The sequence below is a fragment of the Rhamphochromis sp. 'chilingali' genome, assembly GCF_963969265.1.
Source record: "Rhamphochromis sp. 'chilingali' genome assembly, chromosome: 3".
Lineage (NCBI taxonomy): Eukaryota > Metazoa > Chordata > Actinopteri > Cichliformes > Cichlidae > Rhamphochromis > Rhamphochromis sp. 'chilingali'.
Window position 1 is genome coordinate 31523249 of NC_137931.1, and position 26495 is coordinate 31549743.

General features: G+C 40.1%; 1 protein-coding gene and 1 long non-coding RNA gene across 2 annotated transcripts in view; both read left to right on the forward strand.

The window, feature by feature from the left end:
- The first annotated feature begins 2106 nt into the window (after nt 1-2106).
- Nucleotides 2107-26495, forward strand: part of slc1a7b (solute carrier family 1 member 7b) — a 50459-nt gene continuing 26070 nt past the window's right edge. The window contains exons 1-2 of the mRNA XM_080877612.1: nt 2107-2401; nt 23149-23228. Of these exons, the coding sequence (XP_080733738.1) occupies nt 2261-2401; nt 23149-23228 (221 nt within the window). The 5' untranslated portion in view covers nt 2107-2260. The remainder of the gene's footprint in view (nt 2402-23148; nt 23229-26495) is intronic.
- LOC308393658 lies at nt 11259-12352 on the forward strand. Its single transcript, XR_013971020.1, has 3 exons — nt 11259-11591; nt 11699-11979; nt 12264-12352. It is a non-coding gene; the product is annotated as an uncharacterized lncRNA (long non-coding RNA).

Sequence of the window (26495 nt, forward strand, 5' to 3'; positions counted from 1 at the left end):
TCCACTGTGATCGCCTGCTTTGCTTTAGGTATCTCTTCTTGGTACAACACCTTCTTTAGTGTGCACGCTTTGTCTATGTTAACATCTCGCTTCAATTTCTACACTTGCTTGCATCTTTTCTTTACTTCTTGTTTCCTTCCAACAGGCAGGTAATGAAGAAATGTCTTTTTATTTTCTTAAATATCCAAACACATATATAATATATAATATGTCAAACACAAGCAATGGTAGAAAAACAAATTAAGTATACCCTCTTTAGAGCTTAAGGTTTTACTTATCAGGACAAGAAAAAAAAATAAAATGAGGTAAATATAACCTCAGATAAGCTACAAAACATGACTTATCACATGATATAATTATTTATTTAACAAGAACTAAGCTAAAAGCAGTGCGTGAAAAACTAATTACACCCCTTCTGCTCTCAGGAAATTAAGTAACTAGCGACAAGAGCTGATAATCAAATGCACTTGATTAAATGCTCATCGGCATCTAAAGTGTGAAACCTCTATAAAAGCAGATGTTTTGGCAGTTTTCTGAGCTCCAGCATTCAGGTGTGCGTTAAAACAATGCCAAGGAGAAAAGAGATCAGTAGTGATTTTAAGAAGCAAGTGCTGCAGCCCATCAGTCTGTGAAGGCCTATAAGATCATTTCCAAACAATTTAGTCCACGATTCTCCAGTGAGAATGATTATTAATAAGTGGAAAACATTCAAGACAAATATGTCTCAACTCTACAGGCCTCATTTAGCATCTTAGAAGTAACATACAGTTAAGAGGAAACTGAATACGTATGATGTGGTATGTTTGGAAAGGTTGCCAGGAGAAAGCCTATTCTCTCTAAAAAGGAACGTGGCAGCATGGCTAAGAGTGGCAAAGCTGTATCTGAAGAAACCAGAAGACATCAGGACAGATGAGATTGGGTGGCTGTGGCTGAGGTGGTAGAGCAGATCAGCTACTGATCGCAAGGTCGGTGGTTCGATCCTTGGCTTCCCCAGTCTGCATGTCAAGTATCCTTGGGCAAGATACTAACCCAAATTGTCCTCCGATGCGTTCATCGGAGTGTGAATGCAGGTTAGTTTGCACTTGTGTATAGAAGTGGGTGTGAATGGGTGAATGAGGCATGTTGTATAGAGCACTTTGAGTACTCCAGGAGAGTAGAAAAGCGCTATATAAGAATCACTCCATTTACCATATGTCCTACCAGCTGCCAAGTAGGGTGTTGGAGGGCTGATGATTTGGGCAGTCGCTGAGTTGAACCATAAACTCCACTGTTTACAAAAGTATTCTAGAGCCGAATATGAGGCCATCTGTCGGTCTGCTAAAACTAGGCCAAAGCTGGGTCATGAAACAGGACAATAATCCAAAGCACAGCAGAACAGAATGACTGAAGAATCAAGATGTTCCAATGGACCAGTCAGACGTCCAGACCTAAACCTGACTGAGATGCTTAAGACCTTAAGAGAGTGGTATATAAATGGATGCCCACAAACCTCAGGGAACTGAAATAACATTGTTAGATGATATGAGAGATTAGTGTAGTTCATTTACTGACACAAATGGCACAAATGCCCAAATAGTGAAAATTGTTAATTAAAACATCTTCATTGAATTTGTTTAAGGTTGAGGAAGATCTTATTTGGGTATAGTAAAATGGTGACAAGGTTTGGAAGCAAATTGTCCAAAATCCTGTATGAGCATTGTTCTTGGTGATACTGGGTTGCAAACCCCAGGATCATCATGAATTCTGCTTTGCTGATTTAGCCAACATAAAGTTTTCAAAAAGCAGTTCTATGACCACTGTGTGTGAGACATATCCCCCTGTTTTCTCAGAGGGTCCGTAAGGTTACTCTGCTAACCTTTGTCAAATTGTTCATGGACTTTTAATCCAGCTTCAGACCTATTTAATACAGTTGCACTATAACAGGATTGGGAATCTTTAACCCCCTGTGACATGGTTGCCAGCTGTTCCCACCCACTCACAGTGGGTCAGCCCACACAGGGATGCTGATGGGTGGGGCAGGATGGGAGGACATGCCTGGAAAGTGAGAGGATCCTCTTAGCTTAGTGCAGATTGCTGCAGCGTAAAGACAAGAGGAATGCTGAGCCCAAAGGTGCTTTAAAACGTCGCAGAGGAGTGGATATTTTGCATAGTTTTTCTTCATTCATTTTATATTTTTCCTTCATTCTTACACCTGGAGTTTAAAGCTTTGGTTGGGCCATATTTATGGATTGCTGAGAGGACAGACGACAGGTGACTCACAATGGCCATGGCTTTGGATGCAGTGTGGGTGAGGGTGAAGAATGTTTGCAAGCAGAACGGGCTCCTCATCATGTCAGTGATGGCTGTGGTCATTGGATGTCTTTTGGGTTTCTTCCTGAGGACACGGCGTCTCACGGAGCAGGTCAGTGTGTCTCCTCCCCTTGACCCAGTGTGACATCATGCAGAGAGAACCCTGTATGTATACTCAGTACAAAGACATAAGGTTGCTGTTTTCATCAAATTGAGAAAATGATGCTTATATTAGCCATGTAAAGCATTATTATTCATACCAATATTTTCCCAGTTTTATTGAAGTTCAGCCTTTAACCCTAAACTGCATATTGGCTAAGTGATAAAGTGCTTACCCTTGTACTGTTTAATAAAGGCTGTCATCAAAAACTAAAAATCGTCTGAATTTTCAGAAAACAGACCTTATTTCCAGGAAACCTACTGCATTCATAACAATATCAAATAATAACAATTTGAAAGCGATCGCAATAATTCCCACAGGAGAATGAAAAACCCTCTGGTTGTATTTGATAAAATTGTACTACACTCTCTGCAATAATGAGGATTATAATGCATTGCAGGAAGTAGTTGTGTGTATTGCTAGAATGGTGAGGAAACAGGCAATAACAAAGCGAGTAAGACTGGCTAGCCAGGAGTTTAGTGTATAGCGAGATAATAACCTGAAACACTGGATGGAAAGACCAGCAGTCTCCATATTTAAATTCCTAAGTTTATTGGGGAAGAGCTGGAAAAACATTGTGGAAGCAAATCAGTCAGAGGCTTCAGCAAAAGTGTTATTGTAAAATTTTCAAAAGAAATGATGCGTTTGTTTTTCTGCTAAATGAGTGAAAAGTTATATTAGCACACTCTTGATGGTACTCCTGCTTTAATGTGTCTTTGCACTGATTTTACATTTGCTTCTGTCTGGATAGAGTGTAACTGTTTTGGGTAGAGATGTCTCCTAAACACATGCAGGAGCAATAAAGTTCCTTTTTGAAAAGAGCACAGCAAGAAGAATACACTCACCAAATGGATGTGTGATTGTTCCTGTTCAAAGTGGCTGTGCAAGTTGTGGGTCTTAGCTTTCCTAAGAACTGCTCATTCATACAACACGAGTGACTAAAGTAGTTTTTTTCCACCATAAATTAAAGGTAAAAACATGCATGAAACTGAATAAAAACAAGAAAGAAAAGCACTGTGTACTCATCTAGCTACCTTCCTAAGCAGTACTTTGAGATTTAGACCATTAGTGTTGAAATCTTTTGGATGAATGAATAAAAATTGAATTCTACTGAGCTGTGATTGATAAATTTGGGTGGAAACGCCTTGGGAATGCATTCATGTCTCTGGAGTGTGTGCGTGTGGGGGGGGGGGGGGGGGGGGGGAAGCTGCATCTACACTGGAAGTGATCCACTCCTTGCACACTGCTTTGAAGCTGAAAGTTACCTAATTAGTAGGCAATTGTCTATTCTATATTCAGCATACATGTCAGTCACTGGTACATGGTGATGTTATTGGTAGTCATTTCATTACTGCAGCTGACTCAGAGAGGAGAGACACACAAAACACAAAACACAAAACACAAAACGATGCACTTAGCTCTGCATCACTTCTACTGAAGGGGAAACTTTTAGCTGCCACTATAATAAAAGGAATAAGTATAGTAAGCAAAAGCTGTTTACTTGTTCATATATCAAACCATAGTCGTGTGCATTAAAATTTGCTGATTGCCAGTGACTCCCAAAAGCAAATATGAGCCCTCTGAATTTAACATTTAACAAGTAGCCATAAATGGATAAGAAGCTGCAGTCCAAATATTAGGTAGCAGAAGCTAACTCATAACATAGGGCCAGCTAGATGCCTACAAATAAAATACCAGAAATTCACTAACTGAAGTGCAGCCCTCCTGGTCTGTTGGCACAGTTAACTGCACAGCAGATCATATTATTTTCTCAGATATTTTACTCCTTTCAAGGCTCCAAAGCGCTCCAAAATGAACAAGGTCGAGAGATTTAGTTCAGTGGCTCATATCGCCTGAGGTAAAGCATAGCAGACAGAAAGTGATTGGCCTGCAGTCTCCTGTGTCAGCATCCACCTGCTACTCAAAGTACCATACATATGTATGATGTATAGCTTAAAGCCATATCAAAATTTAACCTGGTTATATTAATATTCATCTTCGCTCTCAGGAGCTTAGTGCATTCCAGCACGGTACTCTGGTAGGATGCTACTTGTGCAACTTGTGCTCACTACAGACTGCTGACTATTCTATAGTCATCTGTTAGTGTTGAAGCGATTGGGAGCGATCGCAACTCAGCCAAGAAGTGGCAGGCCACGTAAAATCACAGGGCGACCTTCAAACTTCACGTGACCTTCCGATCAGCTCGAGAAGAGTGCGTAGAGAGCTTCATGGAGTGGGCCAAGCAGTTGCATCTAAACCAAACGTCAGTTGCAGTGGTGCGCTCTCAGAGATGTGCTCTCTGAAATGACGAATCACACTTTTCTGTCTGGCAATCCATTGGATTAGTCTGGATTTGGCAGTTGCCAGGAGAATGGTATTTGTCTGACTGCATTGTGCCAAGTCTAAAGTTTGATGGTGGAGGCATTACAGCATTGGCTTGTTTTTCACGAGCTGCCCTCAGTCACCTTAGTTCCAGTAAAAGAAACTCTTAATGCTTCAGCATAACAAGACATTTTTGGCAATTTCATGCTCCCAACTTTGTGGGACCAGTTTGGGGATGGACCCTTCCTGTTCCAACATGACTGCACACCAGTGCACAAAATAATGTCCATAAAGACATGGATGATTATCCAACATCGGTGTCTGACCTCACAAATGTCATTCTGGAAAAATGGACAAAAATTTCAACGCGCTCCTAAACTTGCTGGAAATCCTTTCCCAGAAGAGTTGAAGCTGTTATAGCTGCAAAGGGTGAGCTGACATCATATTAAACCCCATGGATTAAGAATGTGATGTCACTCAAGTTCATATGCATGTGAAGGCAGATAAGCAAATACTTGGCAAAGGCAATACAGTGTCTCTCGCTTACTCTAAATTTCTAAATAACACCACATACTACATAAACACTGGCCATTTGAACCCCTTTACAGTTGTTTTTCTGGTGATGCTGTGCTGTTACTATATAAGAGAATTTAAACCAAAAGAGAAAACAATAACTTAGTTGCTATATTTATTATATCCCTCGTGCAGAGGAAGTATTTGTGTTCCTGTGTGTGTGTATTCATGTTTGTTGTCATTAATTTATTAAAGCATGTACAGGAAACCTAAGCATTCATTTACAGTAAAGTTGCTTCGGTCAACAAGCAGCTTTAATGGGATCCGTAAACAAAATGCAGCCTTTTTCTTTCCCATCAGCCTTCTGTCTAAAGCTCTGTCAAATTCTCAAATAGACCTAAAAATAGCTTGTGGCTCCTTTACTCTCACAATAGGGGATTACAATCCAATCAAATAAATGCTTTCTCTAATTGTACATCAAATAAAAGTGCCTGTCAGTGGGGCTCATCGCAACCTACACAGAAGACATTTATGTTTCAAGGCAGATTATCTGTTTCTGCTCTGAACCCCCAAACACAGATCCTCTCTGTGTTTGGGGGTTCAGGGCATAAACAGGAAGTACAGCTAATCTTTTTAAGTGTGTTTTTGTGTTTGTCTGTGTGTATGTGAGATAAGACTTAGCTTGTTTCGGGGAGCAGGGGGATTGGACTGTGCAGCAGAAAAATGAAAAAAGAAGAAAAAACAAAAACAAAGATAATATTCAAAGGAATTAAAATCTGAAGAGAAGAGACATCCTAACATTTTTTAGCACAGGAATATATGAAGTACAAGTGTAGGACTGGGTACTGGGTGGGTGACTAGATTACAGTATAATGGAAGTCTGTAGAAGCAGCCCATTAGTTGCAAATTTCACAGTTAGACTGACAAAGAATGTAAAAATAACTCAAGATTTTTTCTGTGATGAGATCGCAACAGACAGATGCACAAATACCTGGTGGAGCTGGTGATTGTCATCGGGAAAATATTTTGCCACAGGGACACACACACTGGAAATATTTCTCAGAGATTTTGATCCATATTGACATGAAAGCAGAGTTGCTGCAGATTGTATATCAAAGCCATGATGTGAATCCCTTGTTTCACCACATCTCAAAGATGCTCTGGTGACTGCAGAGGCCATTTGAATACAGTGCAGTCATGTTCAAGATTCCAGTTTGAGGTGACTGGAGGTTTGTGATATGGTTCATTATTCTGCTGAAAGCAGCTGTGGTCAGAAAGGGCTGGACATGGTCAGCAACAAGGCTCAGTGCACTATTTGTACTAAAGGGCCCAAAATGTGCCAATAAACACACAACATTACATCATAACCAGCCTGAACCACTGATACGAGGCAGGTTGGATTGAGGCTGTCATGTTGTTTATGCCAAAGTGTGACAATCTTACAATCCAAACGTTGCTGCAGAAAATGAGAATCATTAAACCAGGTGACATTTTCTCTAACTTCCTACTACAAACTTTTGTTGAGCCTGTGTGAATTGTGGTCTCAGTTTCCTGTTCTTGTCTGACACCTGGTGTGGTCTTCAGCTGCTGCAGATGCATAGATAGATAGACTTTATCATTCAGACTTCATTCATACACCATTCAGTGCACATCAAAACTACTCAAACTTCTCAAAAATACTGAGACTAGGCCGTCTGCCAGTAACAGCCGTATTCTAAGTCACTTAAATTATCTTATGCTCTAATGCTTTGTCTGAAGTTCATCAGGTCATCTTGGCCATGCCTGCATTCCTAAATGCACTGAGTCACCGTGATCTGATTGGCTGATTAAATATTTGCATTAATGAGCTTTTGAAGAGGTGTACCTAATAAAGTGGCTCTTGTATATTTTTGACTGAAGCACTGATTAGACCTACACTTTTTTTTCAGAGTGACTGAAAGCCCCAAGGTGAAGCAGCTAAACTCGAATAGTCTGTTTTCCATACTTTTCAAATTAATTCAGCTCAGTTTTATTTCTATAGCACGATGTTATAAAAGCAGCTGCCTCAAAGCCTTTTATATTGCAGAGGAAAGACAACATTAGAGAAAACCCCTGTTTCATACTGAAAGAGGAAAACTATTTCTGCATATTTGATGTGAGAATGAATTAGTAAAGACCACAAAGTCAGATTCGGGTTTGCGTTTCTCTGGGTTTTTTGCACTTTTGTCTTTCCTCTTTGCTTCATAAACAGCAAAGAGGCAGATTAGAAATTTGAAGGAATGGCAGCACAAGTCACTAGCTGGAATCAAACTGCAGCTGTGGTGCTGGGCATTTTCACATCTCAAGGTGTCAAGGTATTGTCATTTTGTTCAATGAATCTGGTTGCAGCCAGTGTGGTATGTGTATTTTAAAATGACCTTAATGCAAACAGAAGAAGAATATTTATCAAATAAAAAGTATGACCAGTGTAGTTATGATCTTGCTGTCACTCATTTGGTTGCTTCAAAGATGGTAGCCAAGTCTGAGACTGGTCACGGTCACATGCCATCTTCAAAGTAACTTTGTAACTTGTGATAAAGTGGCAATTAGACAGAGTCAGCCTGCTGTTTATTTGTGTTTGAATGGAGTTAGGCAGGCAATTACATGCACTCCTTTGTCTGATTAAGTGTGATAAATCTGTTGCAAGTCTACTGCAAATCTGTTACCCTCTACATACGGATAAAAAAAACCCCTCACAATAAAGAACATCACATTGTGTTCTGTAGGAAAGACTAATTCTGATTGGTTGCAATATGTTGGTTATCTTTCTGCAAGTGCAACAAATTAAATTATAAATTGTAACTATTTGCAAGCCTTCAAGTCGCCTCCCACTAGACAACCTGTGCAATCACTTTGCAACTGAAAGTGCTGGTCCAGAGGGTGAGGGTAAACAAAAGGAAGAGTGAAGTGTAAATAAGACAAACAGACAGAATGAGAGAGAAACAGGACTAAACAAAGAGCAGAACTAATAGGAGCAGGTGAAACTGATGACAGCAATAAGATTTTTGAATTTTTGAAATAAAACTGGGGAAAAAGTGAAGGAAAAACAAGCAGGGAAGCAGACAGGGAAGCACTGAAGGGAAACTGAGGTATTAGAAATACAAGGAGTCCATTATGGTACAAGCACCATGACATAAGATGTCCTTTGGCGCCAGAGATAACAGTTCTATTAAATAAGAAATAATGTTCAGCAGGTCTGACATGATGACATAAGCTGTGGAAATAATATCATTTCTTGGCAGAAAGCTTTACAAGTTCTGGAACCTATATTTTCAGTTATCCCACCAATAATGCCTCTCTTTGAAGCTTCCAGAACCTACAGCTTTCAAACTCACAGCTCACATTTTGTAAAGTAACTTTTCCAATCCCATATACATATATATATATATATATATACACACTCAACAAAAATATAAACGCAACACCTTTGTTACTGCTCCCATTCCCCATGGGATGGACGTAGAGACCTAAAATTCATTCCAGATACACAATAGAACCATCCCTCCCAAACAGTGGTCACAAATCAGTCCAAATGTGTGGTAGTGGGCACATCTGCTATATTGAGATAATCCATCCCACCTCACAGGTGTGCCACATCAGGATGCTGATCTGACATCATGAGTAGTGCACAGGTGTACCTCAGACTGCCCACAACAAAAGGCCACCCTGGAATGTGCAGTTTTTTGCGCTATTGGGGGTCTGGGGACCCAGAACCGGTCAGTATCTGGTGTGACCACCATTTGCCTCATGCAGTGCAACACATCGTCGTATGGAGTCTATCAGATTGTCAATTGTGGCCTGTGGAATGTTGGTCCACTCCACTTCAATGGCTGTGCGAGGTTGTTGGATATTCGTGGGAACTGGTACACGCTGTCGTATACGCCGGTCAAGCACATCCCGAACATGCTCAATGGGTGACATGTCCGGTGAGTATGCTGGCCATGCAAGAACTGGGACATTCCCAGCTGCCATCTGCCCTGAACAATGTGAACCATGATTCATCTGTGAAGCGCACACCTCTCCAACGTGCCAGACGCCATCGAATGTGAGCATTTTCCCACACAAGTCTGTTACGGCGACGAGCTGGAGTCAGGTCAAGACCCCGATGAGGACGACGGGCATGCAGTTGAGCGTCCCTGAGACGGTTTCTGACAGTTTGTGCAGAAATTGTTTGGTTGTGCAAACCAATTGTTCCAGCAGCTGTCTGGGTGGCTGGTCTCAGACGATCTTGGAGGTGAACCTGCTGGATGTGGAGGTCCTGGGCTGGTGTGGTTACACGAGGTCTGCGGTTGTGAGGCCGGTTGGATGTGCTGCCATATTCTCTGAAACGCCTGTGGAGACGGCTTATGGTTGAGAAATGAACATTCAATGCACGGGCGACAGATCTGGTTGACATTCCTGCTGTCAGCATGCCAATTGCACGCTCCCTCATTGCTTGTGGCATCTGTGGCATTTTGCTGTGAGACAAAACTGCACATTCCAGGGTGGCCTTTTGTTGTGGGCAGTCTGAGGTACACCTGTGCACTACTCATGATGTCAGATCAGCATCCTGATGTGGCACACCTGTGAGGTGGGATGGATTATCTCAATATAGCAGATGTGCCCACTACCACACATTTGGACTGATTTGTGACCACTGTTTGGGAGGGATGGTTATATTGTGTATCTGGAATGAATTTTAGGTCTCTACGTCCATCCCATGGGGAATGGGAGCAGTAACAAAAGTGTTGCATTTATATTTTTGTTGAGTGTATATATATATATATAAAAACACCCAGCACGCCCCTGCGGGCGGTTTATCCTTCAAGCTCGGGTCCTCTACCAGAGGCCTGGGAGCTTGAGGGTCCTGCGCAGTATCTTAGCTGTTCCAAGGACTGCGCTCTTCTGGACAGAGATCTCCGATGTTGTTCCCGGGATCTGCTGGAGCCACTCGCCTAGCTTGGGAGTCACCGCACCTAGTGCTCCGATTACCACGGGGACCACCGTTACCTTCACCCTCCACATCCTCTCGAGCTCTTCTCTGAGCCCTTGGTATTTCTCCAGCTTCTCGTGTTCCTTCTTCCTGATATTGCTGTCATTCGGAACCGCTACATCGATCACTACGGCCGTCTTCTTCTGTTTGTCTACCACCACTATGTCCGGTTGGTTAGCCACCACCATTTTGTCCGTCTGTATCTGGAAGTCCCACAGGATCTTAGCTCGGTCATTCTCCACCACCCTTGGGGGCATCTCCCATTTTGACCTCGGGACTTCCAGGTTATACTCGGCACAGATGTTCCTGTACACTATGCCGGCCACTTGGTTATGGCGTTCCATGTATGCCTTGCCTGCTAGCATCTTGCACCCTGCTGTTATGTGCTGGATTGTCTCTGGGGCATCTTTACACAGCCTGCACCTGGGGTCTTGCCTGGTGTGATAGACCCCAGCCTCTATGGATCTTGTACTCAGAGCTTGTTCTTGTGCTGCCATGATTAGTGCCTCTGTGCTGTCTTTCAGTCCAGCTTTGTCCAGCCACTGGTAGGATTTCTGGATATCAGCCACCTCCTCTATCTGCCGGTGGTACATACCGTGCAGGGGCCTGTCCTTCCATGATGGTTCCTCGTCTCCCTCCTCTTTCTTGGGTTTCTGCTGCCTGAGGTATTCACTGAGCACTCGGTCAGTTGGGGCCATCTTCCCAATGTATTCTTGGATGTTCGTTGTCTCATCCTGGACTGTGGTGCTGACACTCACCAGTCCCCGGCCCCCTTCCTTCCGCTTAGCGTACAGCCTCAGGGTGCTGAAGAAGGGACTGCTCTCACAGCTAGAAGGGACTGCTCTCACAGCTAGAGATTGACGAGGTACAACACAAATGCTACGGCAAGGAGGAGTCAGGACGCCAGGTCAGGGGGGAGATATCATCGCCCCCACCCAAGATTGGGTACATAGCCCCAAGTGCGATAGGAGAAGGACCGTTGAGTGCGAGAGGAACTGACCTGAAAAATAGGATCATGGCCAAGCTTGAAACCTGGATCCCCCGTAGCCGGTTACCAAGATTACGTGAAGTACCCTCAGAAGGTCTGCTAGATGATGTTAATGCAGCACTACGGACAATACCTACAACCACGATTACCGACACTAACAAGCTGATCTACAATACGGCAGCAGTGATCAGTGAGATGCTTGGCTACAAGTTGAACAGCCACAAGGGGCAGTACCCTCCATGGAGAAGGAGGCTAGAGGACAAGATCAAAGTAGCACGGAGGGAGGTTAGCCAACTAACGGAGTTGCAGAAAGGTGCGACAAAGAAGGTGCATAAGAAATACAGCAAGCTGTCCATACCTGAGGCCTTGGAAACTGCCAAGCAAAGACTCACAGCCTTGGCCAGCCGCTTGAGGAGGTACACCAGAGAGATAGAAGGCAGGAGAATAAACCAGCTGTTCTCCACAGAACCAGCAAAGGTGTACTCTCAGTGGCAAGGGAACAATAAGAGAACAGCACCACCAAGGCTGGAGACGGAGCAATACTGGAAGGGCATATGGGAGAAGGACGCAACCCATAACGGCAATGCTCAGTGGCTAGTGGATCTGAGGGCAGACCACAGCGACCTCCCTGAACAGGGTCCAGTAACCATCACAGTGGCAGATATCCAAGAAAGGGTCTCCAGTATGAAGAGTTGGACAGCACCAGGGCCCGACATGGTTCACGCCTACTGGCTAAAGAAGCTGACTGCACTCCACGAGCGTCTGGCAGCACAAATGAACCAGCTGCTAGTTAACGAGAGACACCCAGAATGGCTAACCGAAGGTCGGACGGTCCTGATCCCCAAGGACCCCAAGAAGGGACCGGTCCCCTCCAACTACCGACCAATAACCTGCCTCAGTACTACATGGAAGCTCCTGTCAGGCATCATATCGGCTAAGATGAACAGGCACATGGGTCAATACATGAGCGGGACACAGAAAGGAATTGGCAAGAATACCAGAGGCGCAAAACACCAGCTACTGGTAGACAGAACAGTCAGCCGAGACTGCAAGACCAGACTGACCAACCTGTGCACTGCCTGGATTGATTACAAGAAGGCCTATGACTTAATGCCCCACAGCTGGATACTGGAATGCCTAGAATTGTACAAGATCAATGGGACCCTAAGAGCCTTCATCAGGAACTCAATAGGGATGTGGCGTACAACACTAGAGGCCAACTCCAAGCCCATAGCACAAGTCACCATCAAGTGCGGGATCTACCAAGGAGATGCTCTGTCCCCACTGCTGTTCTGCATAGGCCTGAACCCCCTCAGTGAGATCATTAACAAGGCTGGCTATGGATACCGACTACGGAACGGAGCAGTTGTCAGCCACCTCCTGTACATGGATGACATCAAGCTGTATGCCAAGAGTGAACGAGACATCGATTCACTGATCCACACTACCAGGCTATACAGCAATGACATTGAAATGTCGTTCAGACTGGAGAAGTGTAGTCGGATGGTAACAAAGAGAGGGAAGGTAGTCAGAACTGAGGGGATTGAACTACCAGAAGGCAACATTGCAGACATAGAGGACAGTTACAAGTACCTGGGGATCCCGCAGGCGAATGGGAACCATGAAGAGACCGCTAGAAAAGCTGCAACCACCAAGTACCTGCAGAGGGTCAGGCAAGTCCTGAGGAGTCAGCTGAATGGTAAGAACAAGATCCGGGCCATCAACACGTACGCCCTGCCCGTGATCAGGTACCCTGCTGGGGGTAATAGGCTGGCCAAAGGAGGAGATAGAAGCCACTGACATATATATATATATATATATATATATATGCAACATAGCTGTATTACAAAACATAAACAACATGTTTGGTATATATAACTATAACGAACTTTTCTCAGTGATGCTGTTTATTGTACTCTAATGCTTCATTGTGTCACACTTGGTTGGTGAACCTTGTCAAATTGTACTGCCCAGTTCACTGCACACGCACACACACATGCAGGCATACGCACATTGACCCTTAATGCCTGAGTGCAAGATGAGCAGAGCTGCAACAGACCTTCTCTGCTGGTCGTATGCAAGTGCTAATCCTGCTCTTACACAGCAAACTAAGCTCTCTCTGCTTAACAGAAAAGCGCTTTAGCTATCATAATGCATCCACTTCGCCCTGCAGACCCTCAGTCCACTGTCTGTACACCTCCCCCCTGACACCATCCCTACATTCATCAACTCTGTGCAAAACATGACTTTCATAAGTTGATGGATAGTGTACTGGCATTTTTAGCTTCTTAGCATGCTGGACGCCTCTTGTTCACCACACCTTTGCAGCATTTTCTTTTTTGTGACAACTTAGACAGTTTTTGCTTTTAAAATAATAAGAGACTAACTTTGCACTTTGCACAGCCTGGAAGTATAAATAAGACTGGAACAACATTTACAAGAATCAATCAAGCAAGCAACTGCCAATTTTGTTGCTAAACCAAAATTTAAAAAGAAAAAAAAGTTCGATCTGAAGTAAAAGAAAAAAAAACTGCAGTAACTATGACATTATTACATATCAATGGGTCACCGAACACACATCTGCAAAAACCTTTATTCATGTCAACACCTTTTATGTTTTGTGACAAAATATGAGAAAAAACTCATATATACAGTAACGGACATTTTGATCGTGCACAAACACAGACACACACACACGGTTACACACACAGCCTTACAAGGTGAAAATTAAACCAACAATGCAATTGTGTTTAGTAACAATACAGTTATTCTGAATGGAAAATCCTTGACCTTCATTAATATTTCAAGGAAGCTTGAATTATTTATGAAAATGTGTCTTTCCAAAAACAGTTCTCTAGTTTTGCTCTCTGCTCAGTGTCTTGGGTGTGAGGTGCATCCTCTCTCAGAGTTACAGTTTTATTTTTATTGTTTTGTTTTGTTTTTTAATGAAAAACTGTTGGTATGAGTTGTGGGTAGAGACCAAAAGCATTATGGGGTCAGGAACTTGGTTATTCAGGAGGGCTTGGAGTGGGGCCATTGCTTCTGATCGAAGAGAGCCAGTGGAGTTAATTCAGGCATCTGATGAGCGTGCCTCCTGGACGCCTCTTAGTTGAGGCTAGGCTCAGACACAGGATGCTGGAGAAATTGCATCTCTCCACTGGTTTGGGAATCCCTCAGTCTGTCCTCAGAAGTGCTGGAAGAGGTAAGCATGGAGAGGGAGGTTTTGGCTAAGACCACTGCCTGTGCGATCTACATCCAGATGAGCATTTTAAAATGGATGAATGGACTTCTGCAGCCAGACTGTTTACTGAACATAACTCACAATGCAGGAATGTCAGAAACAAAAAAAGAAAAAGGAAGATTTTTCCTTTTTGGTCCTTGAAGTCAATAAAACTGCAGCAATTTGTGTCACATAGAGTGACGTCAGCAACTTTCCACAGCAGTTGGTCTGCCAGCTAGAAGCTAATGCTGCTTCATACAACTCAAATAAGGGAATTAAATATATATAGTTAACTACTGCTAATCAATTGCTACACACTGTCTGCATGTACTGTATGAACTCCCAGTTTACCTATGAAAACATATAGAAGTAAAGAATAAATCATTGAGTTTTCCATTCTAAAGGTGACATCACAGTGACTTTCTTATGGTAACGGTTTTCTTCTGTTTGTTTGTTTTTTTCTTTTTGTTACTCACCTTTTTATTTATGACACATCTGTAGTCCATATAATTATTGCCTCAAAGTTGGACTAATTTAAAATTTTATTATAAGAATGTCCCTTTAGTTCTTTGAAAAACCTCCAGCTGATCCAAAGTGTTGCAGAGGGAAGGTTAGCATGAAGTACAAAGAGAGATGGAATGTTTAAGAAATCAGATTTTTTCAGTGCTCATCTTAAGGTATTTTTAAAGCCTCTTTAAAGAAACACCCCACTGTGTAGCACTTCTCTCCTCAGTTCCACACACCAAACAGAAACTGTTTAATCTCATACAAAAAGTGCAGGGACCACATTTTTGTGTGCAATCAATGCGGTAAGATACTTTACTGAAAATGACTAGGTTGGTTTAACAAAATGATAAGCAATGACACCATATCAAGATCAAAACAATAAAGAGCAAGCCCACAGTTGCAAATCAGCAGCAGGAGAGTCTATGACCAGTGAATAGTATGAATAGCATAATGAAGTTGCATTTAGAGGTTGGGACACAGCATGATGGATGACTCAGACAGCACAGCAGTGTGGATTTTGCGACATACCTCAGATGCTAAAAGCAGCGATAAAGTATAGAACAACAACAAAAACAAAGTGAACAATATATTGATATTTATCTTTATAAATTCATAAATGCTGTGATATGGGATTCAGCTGCACTTCCACACTATACTCAGATAGCTTGACTCCTGTCCTCTTTCAGCAATAACCCCCCTCAGTGAACTCCCTCTGTTATCCCTGGAAAACAATATTACACTTCCATGCCAGCGCCATTCATTTCTCTTTTTACTAGTTGTATTTTGGACAGTTTAAAATATTTTCAGACCTTTATTCCTCCAAATATTTTTTAAAAGAAACAAATTAATTCCTTTAACAAACAACTATGATGAATTTCAATCTGGCTAATGGTATTTATAGATCATTAAGACTGACTCTCAGAATTATTATTCTCTACTCAAACTCTTATCTAATAATGTTTGCAAAGAGGCGCTTGATCTAAGTTATATTTTTGAGTTCGACTTGTACCCCTGTTCCCCAAATTACTAAAGAAGTGCTGTTTTACTCAAATGAGACATTAATATGGTGTGTGTTTAATTTGGTTGGTTAGATATCAAGTTGTGTTGCTTTTTGAATGCTTTTAATATAAATAACTTTGTATCTTTGGATCTGATCATGATTAGGGAATTAGGTGGTGATAAGTCTGGACCAAGGCTAACTCACAAACACAATCATATTGCCAGGGGATCTAGGGGCTCAGATCACTGCAGCGCTGTACTGGAGCCTGTGTATTCCTGTCAATTTGCCTCCCTGTATAAATAATTCCTGTAAAATGCTCTCCTTGTATCATCCCACCAATTTCTAGTGGGATTAGCTCAGGACACCGACTGTTTTTAAAGCCACCACATCTGTTTGCTTGGGGTCACTGCCCTGTTTTCAGCCTATCTGTGAAAATGTGCACCGCCACAGCTCTTCTAGATTTTTTTGTGAGTGACTAAATGTATAACATCCAACAATCAACACAAAAGACCATGATTGCTATTGGCAAGGAGTCTTCACAACTGAACGCTTGCAACCTTTCATTTTATATGGATACCTCGTAAACAAAGAGCTGCATTTTTACACATTGAAAGAAACAAATTATTGTTTAACTGTTTCTGGTCTCTACCAACTCCTAAAGAAAATATGTGGCTGAATGTTAGGCTGAGAGTAGTGAGAATGAATTAAAAGACTAAAGCTATACAAAAAAATGTAAAAACAAAAAAACATAAAAGTAAAATAGTAAACTGAAGTTTTGCAGGGAAGAAAATTGTCTACGCTGTGATTACAGATATTGTGCCTGTAATAAAAATGTGTAATCACCACACTGAAAAGCATTGCTGATTGAGGAAATCATGTTTGGCTGGTTTACGTAATTTATTGATTACAGAGATTGTTTGTCCACGTCAACAGTCTCTCTCACAAAAGGAGCTCCACAAGGTCCTGCACACACGATTTCAGATAAGTGGAGGATAATGAATGGATGGACAGACAGACAAGTCGATTTTGAACAAATAAATACAAATACAATAAAAATAAGCCCATCTCCACACAGTAGTCTAAATAAGGTAGAGAACAGTAACAGATTTTTCACATGTGACATTTCCAGCAAATTTTGTCAGCTATTGTCACACCCACAAATTGAGTTTTATGCACTTTTTCTAAGCCAACCCCTCTATTTGTACCTGAACTTAATTATTTGTTTAATGGCTACAATATACCATTCACATTTAACTGACCTGGCGGTTGTCATTTGGATAGATGGATGGATGGACTTACATAAACTTAAAGGGCCTTTAATTCATGTTCATATGTGATTAGGTGTCATGTTATTAAAAATTGATATTTATTTGAATTCATGAATTATTATTTATTATTTAGAATAAACATATTTTTATATTATATTATTATTATTTTTCTATTATATCAAATTATTATTTTTAGAAACAGGAGCAAGCAACATAAGACTTCACAGGAACATAACAGAAGCTTTGACAAAGGGAAAAGAGGATTATTATACACAGAGTAAACACTGGGCGAACAAAACAAAGGTGGAAGTATTGACAATCTAACAGACAGAGCTTAAAAGCCAAAAGAAATCCAGATTATACACAGTAAACTCTGTGGTGCTCATGCTCTAATAATACATCCGGTGGTTCTGAATCCAGCACAGCACCTCTAAGGACTCACTTTTTTCAATTACCATTTGTATTTTCTAACTTCAAAATTGAAGCCTCAATCACATTAAAATAAATAAACGATACACCTTGTTCATCTCGTTTTTAGTATGTGAAAACGTTATAACACCTTCATTATTAATAAAGGGCATTAACCAATTAATTTAACACAAGATAAAACCACCCTCTATTTATGATGGGATGAGAAGAGAATAAAGAAAACGTAAAAAACATAAATACTTTTATGTAAGGTCTTGTGTAGCACATATTCAATTGATCTTTATATTCTGGTGCATGAAGTGTAATTATATTTTAAATTGTATGATCCTGGTTCAGAGCTTTGAAACTGCACTGCGCCCGTAGAGACCACTTGGGAGGAAAGAAGCTTTGTCAAGCAACTGATCCACTGCCAGTTTCATTTTGGAGATATGCGCTCTGGCTGCATGGGATGGAAACAGCACAGCTGATAGAGAACAGCTGTCCGCTGTTGCACTGGACAGAGGCCAGTGTTAAGCCTGGTGGACTCACAAACACACAAAACCCCACAGGATCTGCCGACAAACTCCCCAAAACTTGCATATTAGATTTACCTCTCTGTGCTTAGCCATGACTCTCACCTCTTTTTCTGTTGAAATATTCCTTCCACCTACGCCAGTCTCTATTGAGTAATAGAGTCTGTGAGAGGAATGAACAACAAGGTCTACTTTACACACCAGTGATGTTGCTTTGGGAGTTTCTTAAAGTCAATCAGAAGGGATTTCTTTCCATAAAACTGAGTAATAGTCAGTTGAACTCCACTTTCACAGTAGGTGTTGATTTTGTGATTTGTGAAAGATTTTTAAAAAATGCTTTTTTTGAAATATAAGTGTCTTTGATTAGACACTTAAGTTTAAAACTACTCTTTCTATCTTTGAGATAAAACAGTACGACTCATCAGTCGTACTGTTATTGAAAGTATCTGCATGTAATGATGCATGAGATGGTTATGAATAATTTTTTCTCTATTGGTTATATTTTTATTTGTGAAGAAACTTGTGAGCTCATTACTAGTTAAGGTTCAAGGAAAGTTTGGCTCAGCAGACTGATTCTGGCTACAGTGTTGAAAAGAAAACTGGGGTTGCTCTTATTTTCTTCACTAATGAAAAGTAAGATGTCATTTTAGGAGGGCTTTTATATAGAGCAATAAACTATTTTTCCAGGTTAAATGAAGATCTTCTAAATTAATGAGATACCATTTTCTCTCTAACTTTTGGGTTATCTGCTATAAGGTGCACATTAGAGAGTTATACCAGGAAGTCAAGTACTTGTGATTTGAGGCTTTCTTTTTCAGAAGCGCCACAGTATCCAGAGTCATGCACAATGTCGATGTGACACCATTAACAAGATAATCGACCTCTGTGGGAGTAGCAGCTCTGCACTGTGTTGACACAATAAGTGGAGGAAAAATATGCTTAAATGTAATTACTGCGCTTTCAGAAAGACGTCTACAGTAATGAAATGTATTACCCACTATTGAGTAATCCATTATTGTAAATTTAAGTGTTATTAAGAAGTAATCAGACAAAAGAGGGTTTTCAGGGAACACTGCATAAATGTTCAGTTCCTATGTCACATGTCAGAACAAGATCCAGGGTGTGATTGAAGTGGTGGGTGGGTTCTTTTACATTTTGAGCCAATTAAGTTTAATAATAGGTTAAATGTTTCTTTTGATCTTTCTTGTTGCCATCACTGTGCAGCACTATGATGAGTTGGGCATTTTCTGAATTGAATGAATGAATGATATTAAATCTTATAAAAATACAAAACAAACATGATCTTATTGCTTTCCAGTGTATTGTTTTTGTAAGTGCATTCATTGTAATCATTAAGAAACATGTCAGAGAAATCTCCTGTGATGGGTCCATTACAGTACAGGTTTAAAAAAAACAAAAAAAACACCAAAAACCAAGCTAAATTTATATAGGTAGTCCTGTATTCATCTAGAGAACATGCAGAAAGTAAATTTGGTAGAGTTGAGACATGGGGCAACAATGCAGAGCTGAAATGAAAGGCCTGCTTAAGTGAAAATAAAGGGAAAGCACAAGAGACAGAAGACTTACAAAATAAATCTGGAAGCAACAAAACACAGAAGCAAAACTAATACATGACTGAACATGGAGAAACACAAAGGAGGCTACAATCAACAAGGAAATCCAAATTCAAAAAATAGAGGACAACAAAGGTCAAACAAGAAAGCGACTACATGTTTTCTATTGACCGTTTTCTATTGACCAACTGGGGTAATTTCTGAATAAAATGAAATCTGAACATATGCAGTGAAAAGCAGGGAAATGTAAGCTGTTGTAGGTCAAAAGCTGGTATGTCATCCATGTTAATACACTGTCCATATGTGTAAGCCCGCTCTGCTGCAGCTGTTTTTTTCCATCTGATTTAACAAATCTCTGTTTAATGCTTAACAACTTCTCATGTAAACATCAAAGAAATGCAACACCAGTGAAAGGTAACAGTGAGATTTTTCTTTTTCTGGACCACTTTAACATCACATTTTCCATCCATGCGATAAATTGATAGCCTGGTACTCCCACGACAGGCTTTCAATTTATCGCAGGTCATGAACTTACAGTTGTTCCAGTATGTTATAATAAACTGCCAGTTAGGGGGGAAAATCTGTATATACAAATGAAAGCAATAGAAGATCTGAGGCTTTGTGGGATTTACAACCTTGATAAAATACTCATCACCTACCTTGTTCCAACTGGAATTACAAAATCACTGCTTTTGTGACAGCCAGGGACATAATTTCATCTCAAGGCTAAAGTCAACATCAAAGTCAATCGGCCTTGGCAACACAATTGCCTTTTTTTGCTTTTTAAACACTTTTAACAATTTGTTAATTCACCCTGTTAATTTTTTTCCCACTTATTCAGTTAGGAATGAATCTGAATTAAAAAGAAATGACTGTGTGGCACTCCCTCCTCAATGACGGAGAAATTGTTAGCGATTTTCAATAAGGATTGATACTTTGTTTGTAATTCTAAAGTTCAGTATGTAGCCCACTGAATTGAAACAAAAAAGAAGCAGCACTGCAGTAAATGTCCAAAATGTTTGATATGTCAGTGATGGTAGCTCCAGCTAGCTGGGTTTTAAACGCTAGCATCAGAGCTACCAGGGTTATAGTTTGCCTAGTTGTGGCACAGAGCCAGTTTTATGAATAAGAGAGCTAGCTTTCTGCTACAGCTGTTAATATTAATGTACAGAATTTCTTTATGGATACTTTAATATGATTAGGTTATGATTAGTGTTGTTGTTAGGCCCACCCAGTAAAGTATCTGTGCCCCCTTAGCTGAATTCTATTAATAATAAAAGTTGCATTAATTCATATAGTTTGTTAATGAAAACCTTAAATAGCCATATTAGTAAAAAGTCATAGCTGTGCAAGTTTTTCAGTGCTTCAGTAGCAGTCCTGGTAAAAGAAGAAGACAGAGTGGATAGGCCAATAACAGTCAGACTGCTTCTAATGTCTCTTTGAAACCAAAAATACCTCAGTCGTCAGTTTGAGCAACTACTTTTAAAGCATGGAGGTACTGAAAAACTGCGAAACAAGTAGAAATGTGCTGAGGAGATTCTGTGTTCACAATTAGCTGGTGAGTTCATTGATCCACTTTCAGAAAAAATGTTTCTCCTTTTTGTTTCCTGCTTTCCCATATGGAAAAGAAATAGTAAAAACTTATATGTGACTCATGAAAGTGGCCACTTTCTCATTACTTTCATATATTGTTTTAGTAAGTATCCAAAACATACAAGTTTCATTATATAATTTTTCAAGGGATCTTATATCTGTTTTCACGCTTGTATGCTTTTCATACAAGTTTCACACAAGACAGATACAAACTTTATAAGATTTATATATATCTTTTCCATATGGGTTGCCTCTGCAATCTAAGACAGGTATTTTTAGACTGTTTAAAATTGTGGCTACATTATTTTATGGGTGTACTGTGCATGTATGGTTATAATTGTGCATAGCATGACTTGAGCCAAGTGACCACCTGTCGACTTCATATGGTCTGCTGCTAAACCTGGGTTAAAGTCTAAAGAAGGGAGAAAATATTCACATATTCAAATCTTGGTTTTCAGTTACAACTGCTATGAAATGATCGCATTTGTTACGCTCTCCTCTTTTAGCCAATTACTGAACCTAAAGACAATACCTGAAGAACCCTTTTCTCTATACTGACATAAGCTTGTAGATGATGTGGTGGCTCTTAACACTTTCTCCAGCTTCTCTTTCACCAATTCACCTCCATCTTTCCATCATACAAGCTCCCATGTTCTTTCTCTCATTCTTTGTGTTTATTGTCAGCGTGCTTCACCAAGTAGAGTGAATTTCAACCAGCATACACCTGCTCCTTGAGAGGATTCAAAAATAGAACATTTGATCCGTGAGTGCTGGATTTGTTTCCCATCTTTTGAGATTTGAGTCTCTAAATGATGCCCAAGCTTGGGCTCTGAGGCACATACTGTTTTGTTACTTAGTATGTATTGCTACAATTTTACAGAAACAAACCACTTTTAAATACAGGTTGCTACGTGATACTGTGAGCCACCGTTATTCTGCTGCAACCAGCCCTCATCTAAGGGTGTTACATCTATCCTTTAGATGAAATGATCTCTTTTTCTCAAATTCCACACATTGTTACTGTTGTGAAAATCAAAATTTCAAATACCATTTTGCTTGTTAAACTTAGCATAAGGACAAAAAAATGTTGTTTTCTATTTCTGCAAGTCTTGTGATATTTTGTTTCTCAACCTGGCAGAGGTGTGGGAAGGACAGTGATGAATCAAAAGATTTTCTGTACTAGGAAATCTACAATATTTAAGTGTAATTCAGCATCACATTTTTTATAATGGCTTGTGCTGGATGTGCATTTTCTTCCTGTATGATGGTGGATGTTAAGAATGCTGGGAGTGACCAGGAGGGACAGGATTAGAAAGGAGAACATAAGGAGGGAATGCTGAGGCTGAGGTGCTTGGAGACAACATTGGAGACACAAGGCTAGGACAGTTTGGAGAACACGCAGAGGAAGAAGGCTGAAGATGGAGCTGCCAGGCAGCAGTAAAAGAGCATGTAGTGAAGGATGACATTCAGAGAGTTGGTGTGACAGAGTGCAAGAGATAGGGTGAGATGAAGGTGTTTACAATGCAGATTAAACATGTACCCATTTATTAGCAAAGAAGAAAAATAGGAAAATAGTCAGAGTCTCATTTCTGTCCATGAAACTGAATTTTTTTTTATAACAGACATCTAAACTCTTCAAAAGGTAATTCATTATGTGTCACTGTCATGCCCTGCTCCTGTTCATTATTTCTTTTTAAGTAACATAAGGTCCTTTTCAAAAATCTGTGTGATAGACTTCCTAAAATTACCCGTGACCATTATTTCTCTTCTCTTACCCTGACAGGAGGTGAAGTACTTTCAGTTTCCTGGTGAGCTACTAATGAGGATGCTGAAGATGCTGATTCTCCCACTCGTCGTGTCCAGGTACCTGCACGTCAGTACAGCTCTAACACAATGACCCAAATCACTACTTAACTTAGCATATCTAAAGTTTCCAGTAATGTATTCAGTCGGTTATTAAGACATACATACATTTTCATTCTGCTGGTTTGGGATAATTGACATTGGAATCAAGTTTGACAAAATATGTGAATCTAAAATAAAATAAAAATAAAATGATATATGTACTTAATTTTAAGTCCATGTGAATAGAAAAAATAGAAAAATAATGTGATCAGCTGCTTGCCTGTACTGCAAGTACAATAAACTGACAGTATTGTTTGCCTTTGATTCCTAGCTCCATTTGCGCTTGATCCATCGATTGAACAGTTCATCTCTGTTTCTTTGTTAGCTCATCGAGTATCCGGTCGTTAAGTCTCCTTAGCCGTGTCTGGGCCTAAACTCCGCTGCAGGTCCATATATCAAACGATCACTATGGCATTACTGAGAGTTGAAAAACTGTCTAAAGTCTTTCATCTTTAATAAAATGATCAGCGTTCTGCTCTACCAGGTGTAACAATTGAGTTTACCATCCAGGCATCCATGAAAACAGAATTTATGACATTTAACAGAGTTAGAAGTTAGCAGGAAGTTAGCTCACTAGCTTCTATCTAAATACAATATAGCATGCCCTGACTGCGGGGTTTTTGAAACAAATTAAAACGTACAGCTCTGTTATCACTTCCAACATAAATGAAGACAGAAAACTAAACAGCAGTGACGTTTGTAGGGTTACTGAAGTTTGGCTAGCTGGTATATAATGATGTGCTACGTGACCGCTAGCGACACAGCTATGTTAGCATAATATAAACAAGCTAACTTTTTTTCCACTCGATAAAACTTAACGTGAGTGTTCTCGGTGGTCAGGAACAAATGTAATCACATGGCAGGATGCTGTAAAAGGACCAAACTTCAGCCAGGAGAACAACTGAGATAATCCATCCACAATACAAGGTTAGTCATTCATATACTGCTGCATGGGCTGGGCTGTAGTTACATCCTAAGGTTTTAAAAACTGAGCTTAAATAAATGATTAGCGGTAATAAAAGCCGAGGGAGGTCAACAGTGATCACTGACTGTTTTAGGAGCTTTTTGAGATCAAATAGAAGAAAATACATAACATTAAACATGTTAACAACACAAAAGCCATATTAAACGCTACTACTTTAGACCCGGAAGTAGGATTCGTCACGTCATCACTTAACGACCGGATAAACACCAAAGCTCTCACAATGTGTTCTCACACAGTGCCTGCTTATTGCTTCTCTTTATCTTAGCGCCGTAATATTAGCCACTATTAAAATATAAACCAAAGATCAAGGTCAGAAGTCTGGAGGGGTGGTAGTAGCACAGGTTTATAAACCTCACTGCTTTTTTTGTCATGTCCTTTTTAGATTTGTTTTCACCAGCTTGTCACTTTTTGAATGTGGACGCTAAAAGCTGTCTGGTCGGTTTAGAAAGTCATTGTGGTTTGGGTTAAAGCACACTCTTTCACACCAGTAACCTTCATGTTGAAAAATTATGTGTTGGAAGTGGGCCCATCTTACTATCATAACACAGAGATAAGCCTGTGGTTTTGAAAAAAAGTACATTATTTTATCCACTGAGAGTGAAAACTTTGTTTCTCTCCACAGAAAAGCCCTCTTTAGACTCATGTCCATAAAAATTCTCCTTTTTTAAAATGTCAGTGTGCTGCCTGCACATCTTTACAGTTTGTTTCATCTGCTCCATCTTATCTAAACTTATCTCTATTGGAGCTTTGCTCATGAATCTGTTTATATACCAGTAAAATTACTAACAAACATCCCATGTAAGGAAATGCTGTTTATTATTCAACATAAAACTAGCTCACTGAATAAGATTTTGCATGGAAAAAATACATTTTAAAAGCATCCATTTATTTTCTTATTTACTGAGAAATACAAAACGTTTCTTCATTAATCTTGTTTTGAGAATTTGTATGTAGTTTAATCTTTGGTTTTGATGATGGTTCTTTAAAGATTTGTCTCATTGCATTTCTCTTTTGTTTGCTTTCACAGATGAAACTAACATTTTTACTTTGAGGAATTTACTTTGAACATTCAGTATGTAGGATATGTCTAAATGATCACCGTCCTATTCAGTAGCTTTTGGAGCTTCCGTCATTGTTTTAAGGGGAAATGAAACTGGGAAACAAACCACAGCTTCCTGCATTTGAGTCCAGTGTTTTAACTAGCCATCCAACCACCTGATGCTCTTCTCCTATGTGTCCTTTGCTCTTTGCTGTCCGAATACTTTTTTTTTGTGTTGCGTGTTGTTACTAGATCAAAATGTACTCACATGTAACGTGGAAAAAATGTCACAGAAAAATATTAGAATTTTTTTTAATACTACCAGTGGCACCACTGCCAAAGCTTAATTTTTATGTATTTACCAATAATAGCTTTCAAACTTCTGAAGTGCTTTTTATTGTTATTCACTCTTAGAAACGTAACAAAATAATATAAATTAAAAACTAAAATGGTAACATTTATGAAACACAAAATTTGTGCTGCTGCTAAAACTTTGGAGTTTGAATAAATTCATATTCGGAATATAAATACCTTGTGTACTCCTAGTTCAGAAGGAAATATCTGAAAAGTCTGTCTGTTCACAGCATGCAATATGAAAGTATATTAATAGAAAGCTTAGTGGGAGAGAAAAGTGTGGTAGGAAAAGGTGCACAAGCAACAGGGATAACTGCAGCCTTGAGAGGACTGTCATGAAAAGTTATATTTTATTAAGTCCTAAATGAATTCAGATATTTAAAAGAAGACTTTCGAGCACTTTGTGCTTCCATTTGCTGAGAAGATTTATGGAGCAGCTGATTTTCTTTTCCACAGGACTTAGGACCTGTCCACGCCACCAAAACTACTACCAAATTCTTTACTGACGATGTTATTGCTGTGCTTGATTGGCCAAGCTGTGGTTTATTGCCAAGAAGATAATAAAAAAATACCCAACCCAACAAAGTACAGACAAACTGAATGTTGCAATCAAAGCAACCTGGGCTTCAGTAACACCTGAGCAGCGCCACAATCTGATAACCTCTATGCCACACCAGAGTATTATTTTGAATTTACCAATCGGTCCATCCATCCAATTTCTTGCACTTATCCAATTCAGGGTCACAGGGGGAATGGAACCCAGCTACCATAGGGGCAGGGCACACCCTGTCTGTCAAAGGGCTAAAACAGTGACACAGACCACATTCACACTCACAGTCACATCTAT